The 27,727-nt window shown below is 39.0% G+C and overlaps 1 protein-coding gene across 1 annotated transcript in view; it reads right to left on the bottom strand.

The window, feature by feature from the left end:
• Positions 1-27,727, bottom strand: part of KLHL1 (kelch like family member 1) — a 556,958-nt gene that overhangs the window by 144,233 nt on the left and 384,998 nt on the right. The window contains exon 7 of the mRNA XM_019488567.2: positions 1,623-1,847. Coding sequence (XP_019344112.1) covers positions 1,623-1,847 — 225 coding nt within the window. The remainder of the gene's footprint in view (positions 1-1,622; positions 1,848-27,727) is intronic.

Raw genomic sequence — 27,727 nt, 5'->3', positions numbered from 1 at the left:
AACTACACAGGTAGTTAATCATAATCAAATTTACAGCATCGGATTATATATGTTACTTCAATTTAAAAAGTACATAAACTACTGCTGCAATGTAACTTCAAGAAGAAAATGAAGAAAGGAGAAAAATACCTATGGAGAGAACAAAGTTTGAGAGTAAAATGAAAAAAACAAGATAATGCTACAGCTTATAACTCAAGGGGATGGACAAGATGACCTAACAGGTCTTTTCCATTTCCAGTCTTCATGATTCTATAATGATTCTATCAAACTAGAAACCTCAACAGATCAAATAGGTCAGTTTCCTATACCTTTTAAATGCTATATTCTACTTGGAAAGTCCTATGGACTCCACATGGCTTTTTAAGAGAGAAAATGCCATCCCTTAGTCACAGTTACTTAAAATTTAAGGGTATTTTTGCAGCCCAACTTAAAATATTTTTGAGATTTGATAATCATTTCATTGCTGATAATCACTGGAGTATAAACATGGAAGTAAATAGAACAAATTTACTGGATTATCTTCCCCATTGAAAAAAAACCCAAAGTTTTCCCATGGAAAGTAAAAATGTTGGAAACAAAAAGCATCTCAAATACCAGTCAACAAAGTGAACAGAATTGTTATAAAAATAAAAATTACTATTTTTTAAAATGTAAGTGTCCAAAAATACTGTCTCACTTTCACTCTGAGCAGGACAACCTGCCATTCATTTTTTTGCCAACAAATACAACTGTCAATGTATAACACTAAAAAATAAAACGTTACATTCAAGTGTTGGAGAATGGATGGCTGAAATATCGGTAATAAGAAACTTACAAAATCAGGATTTACTATTTCAATATAATAAATTTTGGGTTTATTCAGATGTTTGTGTCAGCTGATGAACTGCGAACAATATAGTCATATAGTTGTGAGCTTTGGAGTGTAAAGATACCTTGGTGTATGCTTGCACAGATACAAGGTCTGATTAATAGGATCAGAAGTGAGCACCACAGTAAAGATTTATCTGAGGTACTACTTGGGGGAGCACGTCACAGGTGATGTTACTGCTGCTGCCGAAACCACTTCTTCGAGTGCCTTCCAAAGTTATTAGCCTATGGCCACTGCTAAAATGATGTACCCTGTTTCCATATCTTCCAGCAAATCCCAAGCTCTTATAAAACATGGAAAAGCACCATATATCTTCGTTGTTTAATCAAATAAGTTGAATATAATAATATCATTATTATTATCATTATTATTAATAAACATTGTAAAAAAACCCCCAAAAACATAAAAACCAAACCACCTGGACTATAAGGTAAAACTTTCCAAAGTTCAGTTTTCTCTTGTTGCCCTCCCTCTCCCTATATTACATTAATAGGGCTTTTTATTTAACATTTATATCATATATTTATTTTTCATATGCACACACAGAATAGAAAACTTGTAAATTATTTTATGTCTATATAATTATATTTTATAGAACACAGTATTATAATTTGAGTAATTTAATACAGGTATTTAAAAGCAAAGAGTAAGAGCCCCAACCAATCATTGTTCAATGTAGCTTAAAAAATACCAACATTTACATTATCAATTGCACATTTCCAAAAACAGATTCTTTAAAAAATGATTTTCTTACCTAAACCATGCCTATGTGTTGACATTGATGGTAAGACAGTCCAAGCCTTGGTTTTTGGATTGTAACATTCGACTGTATTTAACGTCTTTAAACCATCCCGACCTCCAATAACAAAGAGTTTATCATCGATGACAGCTACACCAAACTGAAGCCTCCTTCCATTCATCACTCCGGCCTGGATCCATATATTTGTCCTAAGATCATATTTTTCTATAGTTGTAGCACCTAATAAGAAACATTAAAGGGGACAATGTATTTAACATAGATGTCTTCAAACAACCCTCTCCCCAAAAATGACTTTCACTGCTTGTGTCTGTTGATTTCATACATTTTGTCAAGCAATTTCTGTATATTCAGAACTATTAACAAATGTCCAAGAATTAGTAACTGGATGTGGAAGAGTTTCATTAGTCTGAATAGCAGTATGTTCTAGCTTTATGATCTCTTTTAAGGTTCACAGGCAAAACTATGTAAGATGACTACTCTTGCTGCACTCATTCCTCCTGTTATTCATTTATTTCTTTTTAACTATGAAGTTTAAGTGCAAATTTCATTAGAAAAAGGAAATTCAGATTTGGGTTTGTACATCATGAGAGTTTTAGGGAATTAAGATTTGCAGTATTCTAGAGTTCTCATATTTGTGAAAATGCTGAGGTTTGCATAGAGACTTATAAGCACTTCTAAATCAAGATATAGCCAAAAACATTTCAATCTGAATGTGATTATTTGACTTACTTACACATCTGACACCAAAGGCTTTAAAGAGCAAGAGGTGTAAAATAACTTACCAGCTGATCATGACAAGATCTCTAATTGAGAAACGTCTGCTGCTAAAAGCAACTTATATGTAACAAGAAAAGATGAGTAATGTAATAAACTTGATTAACAGAAAGAGGGACAAAAAGTGACCATAACTAACTTAACCAGTACCAGAAGTAAAAGAATAATGTATTCCATTAATTATACTAGGTTTATGAGAAGGTTTAATCTAAACCAAAACCACAAACATCTAAATGACAGATGAATCAAAATTAATCTGTATGAAGGATGCATAATAATTAATACAAACTTAACACTGTTTTATTTTCACATGCACAAAATAATCTTCATGTCCAGTGATTAAATGGGTCTACAGAGAGCATGAACATCATCATGCTCTGCAATAAAGCTTCAGCAGTTTATTTTATTTGGACTGTTAAAAAGGTTACAATTCTACGGAAAACAATTATTTCAGGATTCATTCTTTCTTTGGAACAGAAGAAGCAATAAAACAAACAAAAACAAATGTTGTGGAAGCAATAGTTTTGTTAACTGAACTGAAAAAAGATGTAATTTAAATTCAATTTGCATCCAAGTGTACCACACCAGTAATTATGTCAGTGTCCAACTGGATTTAATATATCCCCAGCTAGTTTTCTGAAGCTATGAGAAATATGAACTAATTTCTACATTCAATTAACAGAGTGGTTTTTGCTTTTTCAGACAGTAATTTAAAATTGTGAATTGCATAAATGAATTATCCTACAGATTAGTTATGAAAAACAACATCAACAATACCACTTTCTTTAAATGCAGTTGTTTGGTAATATTGGATGGCATATTGATATTGCATACCTTTAACATTTTACAAATCCTTCTGCCTAGATGTGTTTTAGTTTTTGTAAGTAATGATTTAAAAATCCAGAAACTGACATAGCTCTCTAATATGCAAGGTTTTTTTGTTTGTTTGTTTTTTGGTTGGTTGGTTGATTTTTCACTTGTATTCCATTAAATTTAGTTCAACACAAACAGGTACATTTGGGATATCTTTTTTATATATTTGATTGCCAAAAAATCTAATTACATACCAAAAACAATCTTCATATTTTGCTCAGTTGGATAATTTCCTATTATCCAATATTATCCAAGTTCTAACTTTCTTTGAATTTTGTTTGAATCCTACCTTGAACATTTGACTTCAGTTTCTTAAGCAAATTCATGAAGAAGCTAGACAAAGACCAACTACATGTCCATCTAATGGAAACTACTATCTCAGAACCTAAGAATTTATATTTTTATCTGTCTAGATCCCTGTAAAGTATGCAACACTGATCACTTTGAGATACAACTGTGTCACCTGAAAGAAGTATCAATGGTTCAAGTGGAAGAGACCTCACAAGATCATCAGGTCCAGCCCCCTGCACTTGAGAAAGAAAGACCGCGGGGGTCAGATGACCCCAGCAAGGTGGTGCACATCAAGTGTTTTTTTAAAGATCTCCAGGGTAGGTGACTGTACTACCTGGGGGGGGGGGGGAGGGGGAGCGGAGGGACCCTAGATCTATAAATTCAATAAAGACCTTCCTTCTTTCTTTTTCTTTTTCTGTCTCATGCATACAGTAATAATGAAGGAAACTGCAGCTCTACCACTATATTGCTTAACTGTAGACTCCTACAAGACTAAATTATCTCTATGATCCTTCTTAGCATCCAAAGGCAGTCACTCCAAGTACTCACCAGATGACATGAACCGAAGTTGCAGAACATGCAATGAGACACAACCCTAACTTTTAACACACAAGATCATACAAATAACATTACGATGATCCGAACCTTCAATGGCATGAGCTCAGAGATAAATAACAAAACCCCAATTAGATGATCAATCTTTTTTTGGCAGGCAGAGAAAAGTACTTTACACTGTGCTCAACAACTGTCTTCTTGAAGGTACACCTGCTCAGTTAGACAATTTAATCTATAAACTGGGAGTGCTCTTGGATTCTTTAGTGATGCTGAAACACCTTATATAAGTAACATTTTTTTTGCCATCTGTGGTTAGTTAGGAGATTCCATTCCACCTTGGCCAATAATGATTTAATCTTGTTTAACAGTCCCTTTGTCATCTGTTGTCTGGATTACAACAATATAATATATCTGGGCATAAGCTATCACCATTTAAGAATCTCCAACTAATACAGAATGCCACATTGTACTTTCTCAGTAATCAGGCTACCTGAAATACTTCAAATTTATCCTTAAATTTCCACACTGGCTTCTTCTCATAGAATATTGATTCAAACACAGGTTCTCATTCCTTGCTGTCTGTAGCAGTTAGCAATTCTAGGCACAACTAAACTTTCTACAGGAAGAATAAAGCACATCTTTGTAGAGTCAAAACTTTCTCAGGGACCAGTCTGAGACTGTGGAAGGAATTTCTGTAGGCACACAGGAACATGACCTCATCACTTTGCATTTAAGTGGTGAACTTCTTCAACCTTGTCTTCTCCAATATAAATAAAAATAGCCATGTGCACACTTATATAATCAAATAGCCCCAAACTAAAACTCTATCAAAATGAACACTAGACTATCCACACAATTCTTTTAGAAAAAGAATGAGCAAATAAGTTTCACATTAGATATTAGACAGTATTTAACAAACATCTTTCTAAGGTAAGGGCAAAGGAATAATAGATTAACCAAACATCTAAATACTTCATCCTGCATTAATACAAGGAGCTAGGCTAAATGATCTCCAGAAGTTTCCTTACTATGATTTCAAGATTCCACATCACATCAAGACAATGTACAGAAACTATCAAAACCTTTTATATACATCACTTCAGGATACAATTTTAATGAAAATGGTGTTCAATTTCAGTACAAAACTAAACACATTTGCACTTTTTTTTTCTGAATTATTATAACATAATAAATGTTTATTCAACCTGAAAAAGGTTAAGATCTCTGGAGTTCAAGATAGAGGGAGATCTCTCGATAGATAGATCTCTATCTCTATGTAGATATTACTCTTTGTGGTCCAGCTTTATGTTAAACTCTGGACTAATCCTGCCCCAAGTCTCTCACCAGGCACAACTTCTCATGGGGCTGGCCCTTACTCTGTCCTTCAAGTTTACTCCCATTCAACCTACTTAGTCCACCCCTTGGGCTGTCCTCCAGGCCTACTTCAACTTCATCCCTACTCAGCCCCCTGACACACACAGTCCTTCAGGCCTACTCACACTTCAGCCCTACTCTGTGCGGGGACTCCCAATGTTCTCCACACTACGCCCTCTGGGATCTCCAGGACCTTGTATCTGTGCTGGGCTCAGGTGCCTACAGATGAGGATACCTGGCCCCCACTACTCCACAAACTGCCTCCAAAACCCACCCAAAGATGGGGGCTGGAGTTAAGGTACCCCTCCTCACCTTTCAACAGGGAGGCAACTGGCCTGGCATTTCCTGGGGACTCCCATGCCACCCGGAGCCCCACCAGGCCATGCTTCCCCAGCAGGGTGTAGTTTTAGGTCATGCCCAGGACCCGGAGCCTCCAAACCATCACCATAAGCTCCTGCCCTTACCTTTAAGGTTGTTCCTGCTGCAGCTTAGCTAGGCAATATTTCTGCCTCCCCTAGCAGAAGCAAACTGAACCCTTTATATGCCTTTTGTTCAACGTGGCTGCCCTCATCAGGCACCTGGTAGCTGCCTGCCTCTGCTTCTGCTTAAAGTGGCAGGCACCCAAAGGTGCCCTGCCACACCAAGTCACTAATATACAGAATGCCATTTAAGTAAATAGAAATGAATAGTGCCTCTATGAAAATAATTGTTGATTATAACTGAAAACATACCTCCTCGAGTCTCTAAATCTTCTATCTCTCAGCTCTGTGCATAAGTTCATGTTAATGCATCTCTCTCTCCCCCACTCTTCTCTCTCTTATCTTCCTTGGACTTGCTCATTCCATCAGCTTCCCTACCATTGCTCTCAGCTATATTATTGATCTTATCAGTCTGCCATTCTCTTTCTCCATTATTTTAGCTACACTGACCACTTATTAGATGAAAATCTATTTATAAATAAATAAAATAATTCAGAACTATCAAGCTGCTTGCTAAACATTTTAATAAAAAATCTGGTTTTAGACTATCAATAAAACACATGAATCATATTTGAAGGTATTAAAGGGCAAGCAATTTATAGCTACAGATGTTTATAGCTTTTGTATTATTATTTTGTATGAATTGACAAGAAACAAAAAAAATTACATTTTTTTTAGGAACACTATCAAAGCAGTGTAGGAAAAGAATAACAGTTCCTTATTTTAAAATTTGTTAATGATAATTAACATTAATAAAATAGAGAGAGATAGCAAGCCATGTTATTCTTAGACTAACTCATTCAGAGCCTATGTAGCTACAGCCTATAAACATTCATATCCCTCTGAACCATTTCCAAATAAATTATGAGCAGCAAGGGTCATTTGAAGCAGCAATATTATTTCTATCTTAAAATATTTTAGGGTGTGAAAAGAAAATCAGAGCAATAAAAATGTGTTTGATATTTTTAAAAGTGCCTCCCTTCCCTATACTTGACACTTGAGATATTCCAGTGCTGTAAAAACACTTCACATAGTGGCAATGAGATAAGTTAATGTGCAACAGAAGAGAGTTGCGGGTTAAAAGAAGTCAAGTGTGGGATTTCAAACCTGCCTCTGAAAACCAGGGGAGGGAAATCTAAATACAATCATTTATAGAATTTAAGAATATATAGATTTATAAATGTATATAATTTATAGAACTCTGGAAATTTGTGGAATAAACTTTTTCTTTTGTATCCCTAGAGAAGATCCAGATTTTTACAAGGAAATTTATTGAAGGAATGTGTCTGTTTTGATAAAAAGTTTTAAATAGGTTTGGTTTCTCAGATCCACAGCTGAATTTCTGGTCAAAATAGAGAAAGATGCACAGGACCACATTCCATATTAAGCAATCTTTCCTGTTTCAACTATACCCAAACACATTACATACAAACCAGGGTATGTCAGGATCACTCAGGGTATGTCCCTCAGGCACTAGGACTTTTTGCCTATAATATCATTAGCCTGGTGGTAAGGAAACTCATCTGTGTGTGTGTCTAGGTTCAAGTCCCTGCTCCAAATCCAAATTCTATATTGAAGTCTGTACAGCTCAGGGATGATTTGACCCTGTGTCTTCAATTTACAAATTGAGTTCCATAGTCACAGACTATTGGCTAACTCAGGGGGTTGAATTAATCTTTTCTTGCTCTGATTATTCATAAAGAAAACAAAGCTCTATTATTTGCACATATTTGGATTAGGGAAAAAAATAATTTCAAAATTACAATATAGGAGACTATCCCCTCAGCTGTGGTTCTCTGGGTAACAATAGCATATGCTGTTGTTAATCTATGATCTTCTTCTCAGCCAGACTGGCTGACCTCCACTGGGCTTTAAACTAAGCCTGCCAGGAAAGCCAAGGCTGTGATGGAACTCCAGCTAGCTACAAATATCAAGGAAAATAAAAAGTCCTTTTTTAGATATGTGGGGATCCGGGGAAAAAGCAAGGGCAACATTGGACCCCTGCTAAACCAGATAGGGCAACTGACAAGTGATGCCCAGGAAAAAGCTAACTTCCTAATGGGTACTTCGCATCAGTTTTTCACCAGTCCCATGGGACGGCCCTGCCCACTATGGGTCAGGGAGGCCCAGGTGAGGGAGATTCCTCACCCTCCATTGAAGCTGACTTTGTGAAGGAACACCTTGACAGGCTGGATACCTTCAAGTCAGCCGGCCCTGATGGGTTACACCCAAGAGTACTCAGGGAGATGGTGAACATCATAGCTCAGCCCCTGGCATGGATCTTGGAGAGCTCTTGGCTCTCTGGTGAAGTGCTCAATAATTGGAAGAGGGCCAATGTCGTGCCTATATTTAAGAAAGGGAGGAAAGTAGATCCGGCTAACTACAGGCCCATCAGCCTGACCTCTATCCTGGGGATGGTCTTTGAAAAGATTATGAAAGAGGCCATCCTTAACAGACTAGATGAAGGCAATATCCTGAGGGATACCTAGCATGGGTCTGTTGTGGGTAGGTCTTGCCTGACCAATCTCATTTCCTTTTGTGACCAGGTGACTTATCACCTGGACAAGGGGAAAGAGATAAACGTTGTATATCTTGACTTTAAAAAAGTTTTTGATCTGGTATCCCATGATCACCTTTTGGCTAAGCTGGCTAACTGTGGCCTTGACCTCACCATGATCTGCTGGCTGGGGAATTGGCTCCGCAGTAGGACCCAGAGGGTGGTGGGTGATGGGAGCCAATCATCTTGGTGCATCTTAAGGCTCTGTCCTAGGGCCTATACTATTTAACATCTTCATCAATGAAGATGATGTGGACATTGATGTCAGAAGCGGACTGGCCAAGTTTGCTGGCAACACCAAAATCTGGGGTAAAGCATCCACACCTGAGGACAGGAGGGTGATCCAGGTGGATCTCGACAGGCTCAGGAAATGGGCGGATGAGAACCTGATGGTGTTCAACACCGAAAAATGCAAGGTTCTCTACCTTGGGAGGAAAAACCTACAGCATGCTCATAGGCTCGGCAGTGCTACACTGTTTAGCACTACAGATGAAAGGCGCTTGGGAGTCATGATTGACCACAAGATAAACATGAGCCTCCAGTGTGATGCTGCGGCTAGTAAAGTAAGCAAAACACTAGCTTGCATCAATAGATGCTTCTCAAGTAAATCCTGGGATGGCATTCTACCATTGTACTCGGCCTTGGTGTACTGCATCCAGTTTTGGGCTCCAGAATTCAAAAAGGATGTGGAGAAGCTAGAAAGAGTGCAGAGGAGACCCATGTGCATGATCAGAGGTCAGGAAAACAGACCTTATGATGAGAGGCTGAGAGCCATGGGGCTCTTCAGCCTGGAAAAGTGCAGGCTCAGGGGTGATTTGGTGGCCACCTATAAATTTATCAGGGGTGCTCATCAGGATCTGGGGGAATGTCTGTTCACCAGAGCACCCCAAGGGATGACAAGATCGAATGGTCACAAACTCTGCCATGACCAATTCAGGCCGGACATAAGAAAGAACTTCTTCACTGTCCGAGCCCCCAAGTTCTGGAATAAACTACCACTGGAGGCGATTCAAGCACCCACTTTGAACGCCTTCAAGACACATTTGGATGCTTATCTTGCTGGGATCATATGATCCATGCTGACTTCCTGCCCCTGGGGCAGCGGGCTGGACTCGATGATCCTCCAGGGTCCCTTCCAGCCCGAATATCTATGAAATCTATGAAATGATATTGATGATAATCGTATATATTGTATATTTTTTATAAAGTCAGATTAACTCTGCCACAGGATTCCTTTGTGACCTTGGTCCCCACCTGTAAAATGCAGATAACTGTATCACCCCATCTTCTATGGATGATGTGTCGGGGGAGGGGGGAGGTGGATAAAGGGTGAAGCAGCCAGATAATATGATAACAGAACACATAAGAGTACCACAAATAGATACGTGAACAGAGGAGCCATTCCTGATTGTGAAGATTTAAAATAATGTTATCCAAAAACTAGAAAAAGGGAGAAGTTGCTTCTGAGAGGTTGTGTGTAACTGCTTTCATTAAATCAAGGCTGACTACCATCACAGACTAAAGGAAGGAAGGGAGAGTAACAGCTCAGCTTCCATAATGTAGCACAGTATGTTTTTTGATTACAAAAAGAAAAATTAATGCATAATCATATATACATATCTGAAAACATAAAGGAAAAGTCTATCTGAAGTTTTACTGAACTAAAATCTAAGGATAATATGAAAGTAAGTGTAACTTTATTCTTTGCAAGATTAAAATGCTTGAAAACTTATGTATATAGCTGTATAAGGTGGTTGCTTCAAGTAAAGATTTTAATAGTTCAATCATCAGTTAAAATTAATATCAGAAGACTCAGCAAGGTAAAAAAAAATATGCAATTGGGATAAGAAAAAAATTTAAGAACTATAGACAAATATGTAGCCAATATCATATCATTTTAATTCGTGGGATCATATCATTTTAATATGTGGGGCCTATTCCTTAACTTATTCCAAACATGAAAATCCCACTGATGCCAATGAATCAGTAGGACCAATTGTCTCAGGGCCATGCAGATGTCAGAGGAGGATAATGATTAATGCAAGCATTACAACTGAAAAGTAATATGGTTCATTACAAGTGAACTAAGACAGACTTATGTAAAAAAAGTAACATTTATGTGTGCTATAACTTCTATCAAAATTCATTTTCTCTAATGTTAGTAATATTTTGATAAAACCAATTTTAGGCTAGGCAGGATAGGCTTCTTCATTCATTTTTAACATTTTGTTTCAGTTTTAGAAGAAATGAGCCTTTCTCCGTTGCCATGCCGACTGTGAAGCCTGCTGTCTAGCAACTGATAAAATATTTACATGACTTTCAATAACGTTAGTGTGCAGGTTCCTGTTGTGAACCTTTTATCCGAAGCACTAAGGAAGAAGTCCTCATTAGTCCTTCCTAACTCCTAATAATAGAAATGGGTTTTGTTTCAGAGTTTATTGCAGAGACACATATTTCACAGGAGTCTATAATATACATGGTGAAGCTAATTATCTTAGTCACAAGTACAGGTGATAACACTGCTGGAGGTCTTAGTGTGGTGCTACATCAGACTGAAGCACCACCGAATCAGGTAAGTCATGACTTGTTCAGGTGGCACAGTCAGAGTCAGGGAAAGAATAAAGGGCAGAGAGGATAGAAAATGAGAAGAAAGAAAGAAGCCCAACATGACAGGTAAAAGAAGAGAGAGGCAACTAACTGCAACAGGATTTTAGGTGACTGAGAGGATTAATAAGGTGCTTCCTGTGGTAATGCTTGCTTTAATGTTGCTGGCATGCATTGTATTATTAATAATGTGTTGGTACACAAAGAAACTTTGATAGGCATTGTTTTATTAATTTAAATATAAAGAAATAAAAATAAATATGGCATGCAAAAGGGGTTCTAGAGTTTAAGTTCAGACATGACCATTATTATTAATCATTTATCTGTACAATTTATTTTGGTAATATTCAAGTATCAACCACAAATGGGACTCTATTGTGTTAGGTGCTGTACAGAGTCACAGAAAGCCCCACCCGAAAGAGGTAAACTGTCTCAATAAACAAGGCAAACACTAAGGGAGGGAAAGGGTATATTACACAAGCAGAGCAAATGGTATAATGGAGCTAAAGACTGCAATTAGTTATATATTTGGTTTAGTTAGGTAAATGAAGTGAAAACAAGAATTAAGGAAGGAAAATGAAGGAAAGCTGAGTGATGGTGAGAGGGGAGGGAAGGGGAGAAGAGAGTAAAGGGTGGCATATGCAGCGTATCTGTGAAGCCAAGAAAGAGAGACTGAGGAGGTATATTAAAACAGCTAGTCAGGCCCAGGAAAAAACTTTACAATATTCTGTCAATGGCCAAAGGCAGAGAGTTGATTTTACAGCAGCTCCAGGTAGCTGGACTCTCTGGACGGCTTCTCCTCCTCTTATTTTATCCATGGATATATGCCAGAGAGGAGGTAAAGCACCACCTGTCCTAGTGGCACCTACCTCATGTTGAGAGGGGGATACTTGGATTAGATAATCTCTTGTGTATCCTTCCTGTTTGATCTTCTCATCTTCCTATGATTCTATTGTGGGGTCTTTCCCAGCACAGTTCTGGGTTCAGAAACAGATGCTGGTGGGGGGTGGCCGGGAGGTAGGGTGGGGAGGAGTAAGGGTGGAAATCAGCCAATAAGGGAACTACTAAACATAAAGCTTGAAAACAATAAAAAGATGGCAAAATTGAATATTGAGCAAGGAACAAGGGTTTTAACATATTGTGCTAGTACTCCATGACATCTTTTTGACTAATTCTGAAGCAACCTTTCAGACAATCCAGTCCATATGCATCATATTTGCTAGCTTTCTTAATTTCATTTTAAGTGTGTAGAGAAGCGTAGTAAATGTTCTCTAAACACAAATTATCACACAACAATTTTCTGTACTGCCACATTCCCCCAAAGCAAATGCCTGCCTTGACATTTTTTCAGAATTCAAAATTGATTACACTTTTCATGATAACCACTCTTAGTGGACTTCAATACTAATTGGCAAAATGACTACTAATATGCCTCCCCTCTCCCCCCATGGAGCTCGGTTAATTGCTATTTCCTCATGCTGCTTCCATGGAGTTATCACAGTTAGACCTTTCTTTTGCAAAATAATGCATGATTTAAGGATACATTTTAAAAAGGGGTACCATCCCAGATCAGAAAACTGAAAACTTCCTGTGTTTACAGTGTACTTACTGTAGGATCCTTTCCAAATCCATGCACTGAGGTAGTCAAAGGCTAAGGAATGGGCTATTTGTTCATCCCCAGTACCTCAAAGAGAACAAAAGTTCTGATATTATTCTTTATAAACCATTAAGCATTTAGCTAGGTGCTTCACATACTTTGAAGATTAAGTTTTTCACCTAGAGAGCTATTAATTTAAATAGATTGGGCTTTACCTCTATTTATCCTTTATGGTAGATATGATAGCTTCCAAATGTGGATCTCTTCCTGGTATCAAAGGACAATTTGCCTACCATCAGTTACAACATATTTTAAGAGGTTTCCATATGTTATAAATATTTTGAAATACCTTTATTTTCAAAGTGCTAGCAAGATACTATGTGATGGCTTTATTCTTTTTCAGGTACAAAATAAGTATGGCCTTGGTTTAACATTGGTTTAAATATTACCAATGTTAAATATTACCAGTATTAAATATTAAATTATAGAGAAATGAAGTTATCTCAGCCAGTTTGTAGGGATGTTTCACAGTTACTGACCCACAGCTGTATGGTAATTTAAAAATTATGCAAAATCTGTATGGTTTGATTAATTACTGGCCTCAGAACTCCATATCCATATGCCATACATGGCTACCTCACTTCCCTCCCCATCTGTTTCCCTACATGCTCTGCTCATACATTGTTCTCCTTATCTCCTCTCAGACTGCTCTGTAATTGCTCATTGCTGCAAAAAAGCTGAACTTTCCAGCCTCTCCATCTCGTAACAGTATTTTTACAACATTTTACCCCAAAGGCTCTCTCCCTCTCTTTATCTGTCTTGGATAACATCAGCAGTGTGCACGATTCAAGATTGTGATACACAGTCTGAGTAAAGAGGGAAAGAGTAACTAAACTGAGGAAAGTAGAATGCAGATAAAAGGATGTACCAGTAAAGAAAGGCAAGGAAGTAATGGGAGAGTAAACAGGAAAAAGAGCAAGAAACATGGGAGAGACGAGCATTTAAATGAGAATGTAGAGTGTATGATACAGTTTTTTAATAAACAACCTTAGGCTGTCTGTAACTTGGTAGTAGTTGATAACCTAATTATTTGGTAGTAATTCTGTTTTAGGTTGTTTAAGAAAGGAAGGATGATCCATGTTGAGGCCGCTAACATGGGGTTGGAAGACCTAGGTTCTTTTTTCTACTAAGTCACAAACTGTTTATTTGTGTCCCTGGAAACTCATTAATGTATCTAATTTGTAACACATTGCCTTTACCCTTAAGGCTAATTCACAAAAGAACAGTGAGGAGGACCCATTCACTTTTTTCCATAACAGTTTTGAGGGATCTGAACAAGGTGGAATACAATTATATTTTAGTCCTTAAATCCATTTAGGTATCCAATAGGTGGGATAGAATATGGTCCTTAGTGGTTAAATTCTGTCTAAGCTCAATTTTGAAATCCTGAAAAATGTTTGTGGACTGCTATGAAACGCAACCCACCTAAATCTCTTCAACACATACCTAAGGACACCTCAGTTTTAGTAAAGCTCAACAGCTCTGTACCCAGTTTACAGCTAAACCCCATCCAAAAACTAGATTTTCTTCTGCCTACCTGCCAAAGGACCTCATTTAAACAGTGTTTTCTGAACACACCTAAACAACTGGTCTTTGTTTGAATTGCAGTGGTAATTACTACTATCTTTTTTACAACTGATTTACAAGTGGAAGTCATTGGAAAGGAGCTAGTGTTCCTTGAGAAGTCCTAAGTTCCTGCCCCTACTACAAATACTTATTTTTAAGTCATTTCATACATTTTATACAGTAATTAGATGATATACATAAATGGTCCTTTGAACATGCACAGATACCTAGTTCTTAGTCTTTGTGTCTCAGTCTACCCATCTGCAATACAGTATTGTTCATATTTACTAAGATAAAGGCATTCAAGGTTGGGAACTGTTCACTTAGTATGACAATAGTATAAGTACTCAAGATAGAATGACACAATTTAGCTTTGAAGTCCTTTCCTGTAAGTACTTAACTATAACTCTCTGCTATTGAGCTTACATGGCCTGAGAAAGTGCAACACCCTCAAAATGAAAATATCTTCTAGTTATTCAGACCACCCCACCTCCCTCCCAAACAAATGAACAACATAAATTATCAGGAAAGTTGAGAGATACTAGCCCAAAATGTACATTTCTTTAACTGTTAGAATTATTCACAACATTTTAATTTGGAAACTAGAACGAAAAAATTGAAATAAATAATAATAAGAGAAAAATTAGCAGTGGCAATACTCTTAAATTCCAGAACACATAAAACACTAATAGTTTTAGACTTATATAATAGTTGGTATATATTATATATTCAGACTCACAAACAGAAAGTCAGCCATACAGTTTAGGCCAAACCCAATGTTACTGCATGCCTTACTGAAGCTAACTACCCTGTTGGTGGAAATTAAAACACAGAAGATATAACACAGGCAAGTTTTATATTTCATAGTAAACACTTTATGTGTTCACAGTGAATCCAAACTTCAGGAGTCTTCTTTCCTTCCTTCTTTATTTCTTTCCTTTGATATTGTGAGAGGGGCAGTAAAAGCCCCTCTAGTGTGTCCCAGAACCCCGCCCCATGTGTTCCAATACTCACCGCAGGAGCCCAAATAAGTGGCAGCTGGGGAGAAATGCAGACCTCCAAATTCCAGAGCTGCCTGAAGCTGCATATTGGGGAGGGACAGGGGCAGAGCTTCAGAGAGATGTGGGCTGCTCAAAGAGCAGCTGGGGGCAAAGATGAGTGGCCAGCAGGGGAAGAGTGGGATACCAGCCAGAAGATGCCAGAGCCAGAGCCAAGGATAGCAAGCCTGGTGGTTGGAGAGACAGAGCAGAGCAGCTGCCGGAGGCCTCAGACAGACCAGTCAACTAGCCTAAGCCTGCAGAACCAAGGGACACTCAGGAGTGACACCACAGCCCCACTAGGGAATCCAAGTACAGTGGCTGGGGATGGCAGCAGGGAGCTGCTAGCCCTCACAGGCAGCTCAGCAGGGAGGAAGGTGCAGCCCAGCATGGGAACTATGCTCCCTACCAGCTCAGGAGGAATGGAAGATAGACCCCAGGTCAGTGGGGACCCAGAGGCGGACACGCTGAGAAGATGGATCAGGGTGGGGCACGGAGTGGCTGCCTACCCCCACAATTACTAGGAGGAAAGGGACGAGCAAGTTCCCCCTTTTTCTCTTCTCCTTCCCTTTTTCTGAGTGACCAAATGGGCACTGGGAGACAGGATCCCAGGGGTCTGTCGGCAGAGGCCAGATGTTTTCTGTTGGATTCATTTGGAGTTCCAGTTAGCCCTAAGCCAGGGCAGAATTATACGCCCAAGTTGGCCTGAAGTTAAGGAACTGGCTGTGGGGAAGATTCTGCTGGCTGAGAAGGCCCAGCCCATTCTGAGGTGGGTAATCTGGATGACAAGAGATATCATCCAAGGGAAGACCTGCAGAGTACAGTGTTTGTCCAGGCTGTGGATGTGATAAGGGTGGGGTAAAGAGGAGGTTTGGAGCCCCATGAAGAAAAGATCAGTGTCGAGACCTCGTCACTTTTGGGGGCCACCTGAAGGGAACTGCCTCCTCAATAAGGAACACTGAAGACATGGCAGGTGAGTAGGAGAAGCACCCATACCATCTAGGTGGCACCAGAGCCCAATCTCACCCTGACCTCGCTTGGGAACAAGGAACCTATCAAGAAGGGGCCAAAGCCCTATTACACCTACAAGCGACAAATATGAATAACCTGTCTATTCAATACTTAATATTGTTTACCTTGCCTTGAAATAAGAACTAGAGGTACCTAGATAAAAGTCTGAGACATGGATAAGTATATAAGGGGTGTACATTAGGATCTGTGGGAATGCCTGTTTACCAGAGCACCCCATGGGATGACAAGTTCAAATGGTCACAGACTTCTCCAAGATCGTTTCAGGCTGGACATAAGGAAGAACTTTATAGTCCAAGCCCCAAGGCCTGGAACAGACCGCCACCAGAGGTGGTGCAAGCACCTACTCTGGATTCCTTTAAGAGTCAATTGGACATTTATCTTGCTGGGATCCTGTGACCCCAGCTGACTTCCTGCCCCTGGGGCAGGGGGCTGGACTCGATGATCTTCCAAGGTCCCTTCCAGCCCTGATGTCTATGAAATCTATGGAATCTCTACTTATTGTTGCTTCTCTAAACACATTCCCTTTAAAAAATACTACTTATATAACCATGCATACTTGAGTCCAGATTCCATTCCATTTATTATTCATCTAAGTGGATTTAGGCACCAAAGTGCCTAAATTTCAAAATTAGTGATTCTATTCCACAGGGCATAACTAGCAATTTGATGCCTTGGGCAGGTAGAGTGTGGAAGAACCACCAGCTGAGGTCCCTGGTAGCTCGTGGGATCTAGGGACTTTCACCCTCACCTTGGGTGTCTTGCCACTTGCTGTCAGGGCTGGATGCAAGAAGAGGATGATGAACAGTGTGGAGTATGAGTATGTCGATCTGGCAGCAGTGGGCTGTTCGGAGGTGGACCAGCTTGGTAACCTTCAGCCTGCTGAGATGGTGGGGCAGAGAGTGCCATGGGGCCTGCTGAGGCAGAGGCCCCATGACTAGTTCTGTGAGGGATACTGGTGGGTGGGGACTGTTTTGAAGAAAAGGTGGGAACAAGCCCACCTGCCACCCATCACCCACCATCAGGCTAGAGCTCTTGACCCTGCAACCCAGGCAGAGGAGGCCACCAAGTAGATGAATTGGTAGGCCTCCACCTAAACCAGCTCAATTGGGTCCTGGACATTGAGGAGCAAGGTGTTGGTGTATGCTTCCAGGACCATCTTCATGGCCTGTTGGAAACAGGAACAGGATGCTGAGCTACATGGATCATTGTTCTGACTCGGTATGGCACTTCTTGTTGTCTTCTGTTTTCATTTAACAGCATTAGTGACTCCAAAGACAAGTTTCCCAATCATAGCAGTAGAATCCTTGATGTTTTGGCTAAATTCCAACTCAAATAATTCTGCTTAAATTCTGCCTTTGGTTCAATTTGTTTTTATTCTTTACTTTGCAACATTATTGTGCACATTTAAAAAGTGCCTCCTTTTTACTCATAATTATGATTACTTGTGTATATGTCACTTAGCCATTTGGGCATTGTGAGACATAATTAATGTTTAATGAGTGCTTTTAAAGTTTCAGAGAAAAAAAGTTTGTCCTGGTAGCTCTGTACAGATATCAGCATCCAACTACCATTTTTTTTTTCCTATTTGGATAACAGTGTAGGAATAGTCTTCACAATTATCCTCTTTACTACATTATCCACATGCCCATTGTAGAAAGTATCTTAAATTATCCCTCACTTATTCTGCTAATTAATTTTATTTCTTTTGTGCCAGTAAACAACTGCATTTTCTTTACTAGAATGGTATAAAACAATAATCTTGTGTATGGCTAGTTTTCTTTTACATCTTGCATAACTGGATAGCAAAGGCCTAATCAAATAGAGAGGAAGGAAAGAGAAGGTATTCTGAAATTATTTGAAAAAATGGCTTTATTTGGAGATTGACTCTTAACTTGGTGATTTAACTCAAATCTAGTAAGATATAGTTCCCATCTTTTTCAAAGCTTTCGACATCAAAACATCCCAACCATATAGCATGGATTATGACCAAGAGAATAATACCCATGAAGAATGTCTGACAGCATTAGAAAAATAATTATAAAACATTATCCTCAGGAAAGTTAGAAAAACTAAAGGCAAGACAAATCTTTCTGACTTCTGAAGCAGATACATAGACTTGTAATATAGACATTTCTTCAGAATGAGGGCCATTTCTGATAGCTGTTTATCTAAGCATTGCTAGAATAAGCCCAGCATTTGACATTATGAAAAAGAGTATAAGCAAACTAAATTTACATTTATTACTATAGGCATTGTAAATTCTTTTTGCCTGTAATTCTTTCCGCTGATTCTGTAATAACTGAAATTTTTGCTGACAGTTACTCCAGCCTTATTTTTCAAGATGTAGAGATGTTGCCATGAGTAGGGGCAGACGGATGACCTTGATCTAGTGATCTGCAACATTACATGTTGAAGTGAAAAGAAGTCAACTGAAGCAGAACCAATGTGACTGAACTGGTTTACTGAAGCAGATATCAAGAAGAATTTCTTGATAAAAGGAGAAGCAGCTGTACAATGCAGAGGGCAAGATAACTCACTATGGTTTTCTTTAACTGAATGGTAAGGACTTCATATAAGTGTCTCAGACATTTAATGTATTGTTTTGGGTAAAGGTGCACATAGCAAAATACTGAAAGGATAAATTGGTTTTCCAACAGTCAATATAGGTAATTTCTGAAAACACAAAATATCACAATACCTTGAATTTAATACATACATTTTTGAAGGATGTGTTAGTGAAAGTTCAGAACCACATATCCCAACAAGCATATGTTTTGTAATCTTTCAATCTTCTTTTTGAATCCAGTACAAATTTGGTTTGCATTACACTAGAATCAACAATCTATTCCATGACTGATAAATCCAGGCCATGATTTAGAGAGATCACTTTGGAGAATGACAGGAACTGCTTATTCTACTTATTGTAATTATTAACAAAGTGGAGCCTTTGAACTGATGCAAGGTTTTCTGCCTCTTTTTTTCCATTTGGAAACAGTATTGGCACTGAGAACGCAAAACCTATATGCACACAAGTGCACTAGCTAATCCAAGAAATAAAAGAACAATAACTTGTTGTGTAAATTTGTTGAGTTGGATAAATGAGATTTGACCAAGGACTACTCTGAGAATAAAAATGCCAACTACTGAATTAAATTATTCTAAGATGCTTGCAGTAATGTTAAATTGTGGAGTATACGTTATGGCAGAAAACTTGGTCTTGTTTCAGTATAACTTTGTTCTGAGAAACATTAGCTGGGCACTTCCAAATTCCTAAATGTGACTCAAAACTTCTTTGACTCATTAACTGATCTTTTCCTAAAAATCTGTGCATGATGCAGGTGAGGCACTAAAATCCAACTACATTAAGGAGGCTTAGAAACACACACACATACACACAGAGTTTCTGTATTGGGTAGATTAACAATAAATGAAACTGTACTTTATGTCACAGCAGTAAATACTTTATGTTTGCATTTAAATTGTGTGCATGTCAAAATGGACTGTTCCATGTTCTGAGATCCTTTTTTAAAATACGAACTGAAGCAGTAATTTCAGGGGTTAAATAGGACACTGAAAAGATGCTAAAAATGAAGTGGTATAAAATAAGTCTTAAGAAGCTACCAGATGGTGTTACAAGCTGGCAGTTTTTGTTCAGAAAACCACATTTTAATCAAGTACTGTAACTGCTAAATGGTCTATGAGGGTGAATGTTCTATAACATATTAAAACTCACGCAAGTGAAAAGAAGCAAATAAGAATGTTAATACTTATAAGAACTGAATGAAAAGGGGATTTTAAAGTAATTTATACATTTAATTAACTCATCAGTCATTAGCCAGTATATTACTTATTCCTATGGTGAAGTAATTAACTAGAATCCATCTCATTCTGCAATAATGCCATTGATGTTATCTAATTAATAGTGATTCATATCTTCTGAATGTTCTCTTGCCAGCCTTAACTCCACCCTCCAAAATAAATGTGTATACATTTTTGCCATTTTAAGACTTAATTAGAGTTTCATGCAGCAGGATGAATCAAATAAAACTTTATGCTCATACCAAAAATGTAATACCGGGTGATATTTAGCAGCTCTAAATGAAATGTCATGAATTTGATATGTTGCATTTCTTTGCTAAATATTCAAAAAGCTAAAAGTATAATTTCATGCAACAGGTAATCTGAGGTTCCTTCCTTTGTTTCAGTTTCTAAGATAAAAAAAAATGTTAACTATATTTTGACAAGGGGATATATTTTTGTCTGTTCAACTGGAATAATTTCATAATGATATTGGCTCAGACTTTAAACTACTTTTATAAGAAGCCACCATGCGATTTCACAGTTTACAGAAACTACAATACTAGCATATATTCTAGCATATTAAGTATTCCTTTCTAACTTTCTTCCATTTACAAACGGGATAACAATTTCATCATTGCCCCAAGGTTGATAACTCAGATTTTTTTTTTGCCTTTACATGCCCAGAGTTGACACAAAAAAGTGAATCAAACATGTTGTGTTGTGCACCTATAAGATTCACCATTTATTGTCAGTATAATGATATTAAAATAGATCCTGTGAATTAATATACTTCTTAATTTTTATTTCTCAGTTTCTACTGCTACTAGTTGCAAAGAAATGGAGTAAATAATGAAGAATATCAATATATTTTACTTCATTTTAAATAGTATACAATATTTGCACAATTCTAAACTATATAAATTGAAATGGATAATACAAATAGCACTTACATGCACTGAATAATTCACTTGTTGACATTTAGTGTGTAAAGCTACAGATCAGACAGTGGTGAATAGCTCATGGTCAACTTGTTGAAAATTCCTGTATGCAAAACTAAAATATTTGCTCACTGCGTGGAATTTTGCACTTGAAGAGTTTCTAAAGTTTCCTATGTTCCTGAATGTTTCTGAATGTGAAAATAAATAGATAGGTGGAACAGCTTTTAGGTATGTACCACTTTTTCATCATTTTTTATAGCATTCATTAAGGATACTATATTGTTTGTTCTTTATTTAGCCTAAGTTATTCAAGATATCACTTGTCTTGGGAGTCTAGTTCAAAATTAATACATCTCACTACAGAAATAGTTTTCTTTTCTAAATTTATCCTTTATATCACTCCATGACTCCTAGTTATGCAATCTTTACAATTACCATTTATGTCATACCGAAGTATTCTATTGCAATCAGGAAAAAATAAAAAGAAGTAAGCTTTCTATCTTGAAAAAGAAAGATCATAATGGAAGCTTTGCTTTCAGTTCTCAACCTTAGTTATTCCATAGGAAAAAAATTGTCTTTAAAATATTTGCACATAAAATCTTCAATATTTTAGTATGACACACAGAGAAAAAAATATTAATGAATAGAATAAAAGTGAATAAAAATGGTATCATAATCATTTACATAATTTGCTTCATATAATTATAGTATTAACTGTAACCACTGCCCACACTTCTTTCTGATATTTGCCTGCTGTTTATTTTCCAAATCTGTTATTTGTATTAAAGATGTTGACTCTTTCTCTAAACTATACATTTAAAAAAAATCACAATTTTTTTTCTCCAAGCTCAGTCTGAAGTAAAATTGAGCTATATTGTTTGGAACTATAAACACTGGAAAACACTGGTATTCTCTCTAACAGGAGCTTACCTTTGTCATTGATTCATTTCCTGTTTCCTCTTTAGACTTACCTCATTGAAGCCGGGCAGAATGCTATCAAGCAGACAAAATGTGGTACATATGATGCTCATAAAAATAATATCGATAACCTCCTCATTCTATTTGGTGTTAGGGATCCATGTCTAAGAAACTGGGAAGGCAGCTATGCAGCTTGATATTACCCTGCCTGGCTTCAAGGAGGTAAGTCAAAGGAGGAAACAGGAAATGAATCAATGGCAAAGGTAAGCTTCTGTTAGAGAGAATGCTAGTGTTTTTCTAGGGAACAATGAGGAAGCTATTAATTGGTTTAGGCCCATCTGAATAGCTCCAATTCAACAGCTAATTTGGGTTATTTGTCCTTGGCCTATAGCAAGGATAAATTAGGATAATAATGGGTATAGTTCCTAGCTTATGGAAGAAAGAAGTTTGAGTAGGCAGCAGAGCTGGAGAAAAATCTCTGAGAGAAAGATGCAGAAACTGCAGCACAGGCTGCCTGTCATTTTGTCATTCCTCCCACTACAGGTGTCAAAATGGAACTACTCAGTGCCTTGTTAAGGAAAGAATTAAGTGTAGGTAAAACTGAATGTGCTGGTTCTTTTCTGTTGCTTCCTGTACATGTCTGCATAGATTAAAAAATAGAGTTGTTTTTATATAATTGTTCCGAGTCACTTTAACTAAGGGCCATTGGTACACACTCCTAGAGAGAAATTTTGGGTACCAAATATAGTTGGGCCTGGCATATCACATTTAAGGGATGGAAAAGAAATGGATTACAACCCAGAGATCTGCATTGTTCCACACATAGGCAATGGGAGAACCCAAATCTGTTTACTGCAAGGCACACTCTGGAAGTGCTAAAAGGTAGGTCTGTGCAAAGTGGCAAGTATTTGATTTGGATTCGGCTGATTTGGAAGGGCACTGATTTGATTCAGTGATTTGAGTCACTGTCCCAATTCAATTAGCCCAAATTGAATTCAGATATTCGGCACTGATTCAGAAATTTGGCCATAGACTATAACAGTGAATCACTAAAATACCTATAACTTTGTCATTTTTTTGCCAATTTGGATGACAACAGCAGAGATAGTAGCCCCTTCTGCGGGCATGAAGCCTGCCAAGTTTCAAGGACATGATATAGGTGCAGGGGCTTCTCTGAAAGTGTCCCTCAAACTCTTGAAAGTAAAACTTGTATCATTTGTGTGTGTTAAGGCAGAGCTAGATGAAAACAGCAGGGATCATAGCTCCTTCTGAGAGCATGAAACCTGCTGAGATTCAAGGAGATAGGTGAAGGGGTTTCTGTGAAAGTGCCCCTCAAACCCTTGAAAGCAAAACATGTATCACTTGCATGTGTTAAGGCAGAGCAGTATGAATGCAGCAGGGATGGTACCCTGTAATAGGGGGCCTCCCCAGTGCTGGTTACATCTTAGCCTGCCCACTTGTTTCTTGGTCAACCACCCACCCCTCTTTCACCTACCACTCCTTGATGGAAAACTGATTCAGTTGTTACCCAGACAGGAGACTGCCCATTTAGGTCCCTGATGTCTAGGGGTGGCATCCATTTTGCAGCTCCATACCTTCCCTACACTGTAGCCCATGCCTCGCAGATAGCTTTCTCCAGCCAGGGTTGTACATGTGTGTGATGGCTGGAGGTTACCAGGACCCCCTACCTGCCTTTCTCCAGGGAGCTTAGTGGTCCTGGCATTTCCTGTGGCTGTTGTGCCACCAGAAGTCCCACTAGGTCTCCCTACCCTGGCAGGGTGCAGTTTTAGGTCATGCCCAGGACTTGGGGCCTCCTCCTTCCCCATAGGCCTAGCTCATACCTCCAAGTTCATCCTGGCATGGAAACTCAGCAGGGACATGTTCTTCCCCTCCTTCCCTGGCTGGTAAAAATTAAATTGCCACCTCCAGCTCTGAGAGTAGGGCATTAAATGGTTGTGAAAGCAACTCAAGAAAGGAAATAGGTGCAGAGTGAGGAGGGAAGCACTCACTCCATCTGCATGTGGAAGTCGGGGTACCCCAGCAGCAGGAGGTTCACCTTCAGGAACACCAGCTGCTCCACCAAATCAGGAGACAAGGAGGTGTGGTGGGGTGTCACAACATCCCCAGCAATGCTGAACACCCTCTCACTTAGAGCATTGGTTGGTGGACAAGACAGGTGTTCCTGGGCAACCATGGGCAGATCTTGCCATATCTGGCTGTGGGTTGCCCAATAAGCCAATGGGTTGAATTGCAGCGGCTCCAAATCCTTGGCGAGATAGGTCGCTACTGAGGCCTCTGCTGGGTGGTGGGGTCTGGTGCCTCTGGATCCCAACATTGAAGCTATGCCTTTGACTCACATTGGCAGGGCTATGGTGGAGGAAATTGGCTGGTGCTTGTAGTGCTGGCACAGGAAAGTGGATCCCCCTCTTCCACATCCCTCTGCCTCTGCCCTTCTGCTTCCGTCTCTGTTCACCAGCACCTCTGTCCATTGATGGAGGGTTTTGCTGCTGCAGATGCTCCCCTTCACTCTCGCGTCATGCATGTCTGCCACCACATGGACCGTATTGGACCGCAACAGATCCAGCCATTTCTTGATGCCCTCCTTTAGCCACTTCACCAGTGCATGCACCTCCTGGGAAAGTGGCTTCCCCAGCTAGGAGCACTGATCCTCTGGAACTTCCCTATTCCCTATCAGGCCGAATCTTCTCTGAATTGAATTGGCAACCAAAGCTTCACACATCCCTATTAAAAGGGTGTGTCCACGTGCGTGTGCACATCTTTCTTCCTGGAGACAAATAGCAGTGGCACATAGTTGTGCCACTGCTACTTGTCCCTGGGAAATCCCTATGCATGTGTGCTCTGGCATGTGTCAAGTTGCCCTGGGTCGGGTAGGGGAGGCTGGGCCAGCACCTGGGCTGGCCTCAGAAGCCTTACCTGGTATCCTGTGGGCCTCCTGGGGCTCCAGTGATGGCGACCTGGCACACAGAGCCTGGCCAGCAGTTAGCGTTTGGCTCCAGCCATCCAGGCTCTGGTTTTGGGCAGCACACATTGCTGCAATGTGCACCACCCTGCTCTTTTCAGGCACTGTTTTGTTTTGTTGTTTTTACATTGGTTGTGCTGCTAATGCCTGCATGTGCAGTGCATGTGCAGCACTGCATGCCACACACATGCGCTCATACAGATGCACTCAAAAAGTTCCAACAAATAAACCCAGATGAGGGGTTCAACAGATATTGGTGGAGTGAGTCATTACAATATGAAGAAATCTTTTTTTTCTTTTAAGTACAAATATGTTTCTTCACACAACTGATTTTATCTGCCTTTTAATGTCCCTGGTCAAGAAAGAACACATTATAAAAACTATGTGCAAAATTCTGCACATGCTACAGTTACTATCCTGGCAGTAGGAAGGTAAAATGATAGAGACCTGGCCTCACACGTTTCTTTACCTGTCATTTGTATTCTGGCCTCTTTCCTTAAAATATACATTTGAAAAGTCCATGAAACCTAATATCCAAGTTCGGTGTGAAATATAATTGAGTTCTGTAGTTCAATTTTTACTATGTTCAATTTTTTTTCAGAACCAAGTAAAAAATTCATCTTGACATTGCAGAAAAAGCTGTCCATAGGATACTGAAGTGGAGCAAGGACAAAGGGAAGGAAACGAGGTTCAGGACCTTTCTTGGTTATTCTTGCTTCTAAATGAATCATAGTTAACTCAACCATATACCTGCTTTTTCCATCCACTAGTGAGGTTTTGAAAATTATAAAAATGCTGCATGAAATATGATTATTTTTCTTGGTAATTGTATGAAAGATCTCTAGTAGTATTTACAGACATTAATCAAATTTGGAATCCCATGGTATCAGGCACTGTACATACATAAAAATAAAATGACTGTCTTATAATTTAACTTGACAAGAAGGACACAGTGTGAAAATGGCCTGTCCAAATCCAACTAGAAATATATTGTACAGCTAGGAATCGCATACAGTAGTTCTCAATACCAGGCCAAAAATTTAATGAAAAATCATCCTTTCAAATACCTGCTCAGTTGTATAAGAAACTGAATAAATGTGTTCTTTACTCTTTTGTGGATGTTTTGCACAATTTAGACTCTTGTTACAACTCTACTGGTATAGCCAGAGAAGAGTTGGCCTGATAAAACAGCTGAAGAAGCAGTGCATGTGATAGAACAGCTGAAGAAGCAGAAGCAGTGGATGCTTGCTTGGGGCCACACTCATTTCTGGTTTCTCTGAGTATGCCCTGAAGCCAGCCTAAGTGTGGTTTCTGAAGAAGCGTAGGAGCTCTGAATCCTTCTCCACTCTAAGACCTCGCCTTTTTCATTCCTCATCTGTCCTGGTTCTCTGTGGCCCCGACTCAGGAAACTTCTTTCCATCTCAGCTCCTGAAAGAGAGACTCTACCTCTTGATAAGGAGAAATGTACCTAGAAGTTCCAAGCAGCAGAACAGGCAGCATTATTGTAGCAGGTAACCATTGATCCCCTGGATTATGGTGTATATGTAAGAGGTGTAGTCAGACGCCTGATGAATCTGTGGCTGACAAGCCCAATTCAAGACTGGCACAGCTTGTTACAAATTTCCCAGATCCATATGTTTTCTGAGCTGGAGTACAAGTTTATAGCAAGTGGCTGTCTTATTTTTCACCTTGCTTCCATCCTCCAGATCAAAGTTGGTTCATGTTGAGCTGCACTCAGTGCCAGATATTCCTTTCAGATTGGATGGGATTCTGCATGCTTTTCCCAGCTTTCTACGTTGATGTTAAATTACTTCATATCATTTTTGTGCACATAGTGGTACTCCTATAGAAGATGACCCCACTTTCTAGAGCTGTCTCAAATCTCACTATACAACATATTCTTGGGGATTTATTGACTTTATTGGGGAAAAGGCCACCCAGCCAGAGGTTCTTTGCTGCCCACCAAAGAGTTCATCAGTCTCTCTGCCCCAATCCAGCCAACACAAGCTTGAGCACCTATAAAAGTCTTCCTCTCTTCAGCCAGCACCCATATTTCCTGAGGCTGCTCCATTCATTGTCAAGTGTATCTTAGTCTCCTCCTCTCTAATTTCTCTTTGGGGGCATTTCCTTCAAAAGATTAGTATCAAGCCCATCTGAAGTATCAACAGGACTATTCAAATTCTTTACTGCTGGAACCCCATTTTGTCTGGGAGACAGCTCCACTAGCAGCAGGGACCCTATTAACCTTTCTTTCTCATAGGAAGAATGTCTTTCTTAAGACATGGGAAGAAAACAGACTCAGTGAAGCTAAAATCATGCAGGCAGCTCAGTGGTTGAAGAGGAGGTGCCACATATGTTTTTGCCCAATAGCCTTACACTTACATGAGAAGTGAGAGACTTTAGTTTATACTGAAATCAATGCTGCATGTACAGCTATCAGCTACATGTACATCTAAGTAAGCTGGATTCTGACATGACAAAATTCAGATAGGTGTCTCTCCTCTGAGTGAACTCTATGGCAGAATGCCATTGTTCTCCTGACACAAGAATTGCATTTATTGGATAAACAGCTTCTAAGTTGTAAATTTTAATAAGCAGTCTAGAATAGCCAAATTCATTTTCTAGCTATACTGATCCTTTTTAAAAACTCAATATTCAAAAGG

The sequence above is a fragment of the Alligator mississippiensis genome, chromosome 1, assembly GCF_030867095.1.
Source record: "Alligator mississippiensis isolate rAllMis1 chromosome 1, rAllMis1, whole genome shotgun sequence".
Lineage (NCBI taxonomy): Eukaryota > Metazoa > Chordata > Crocodylia > Alligatoridae > Alligator > Alligator mississippiensis.
This window is presented reverse-complemented; position numbering and strand designations above follow the sequence as displayed.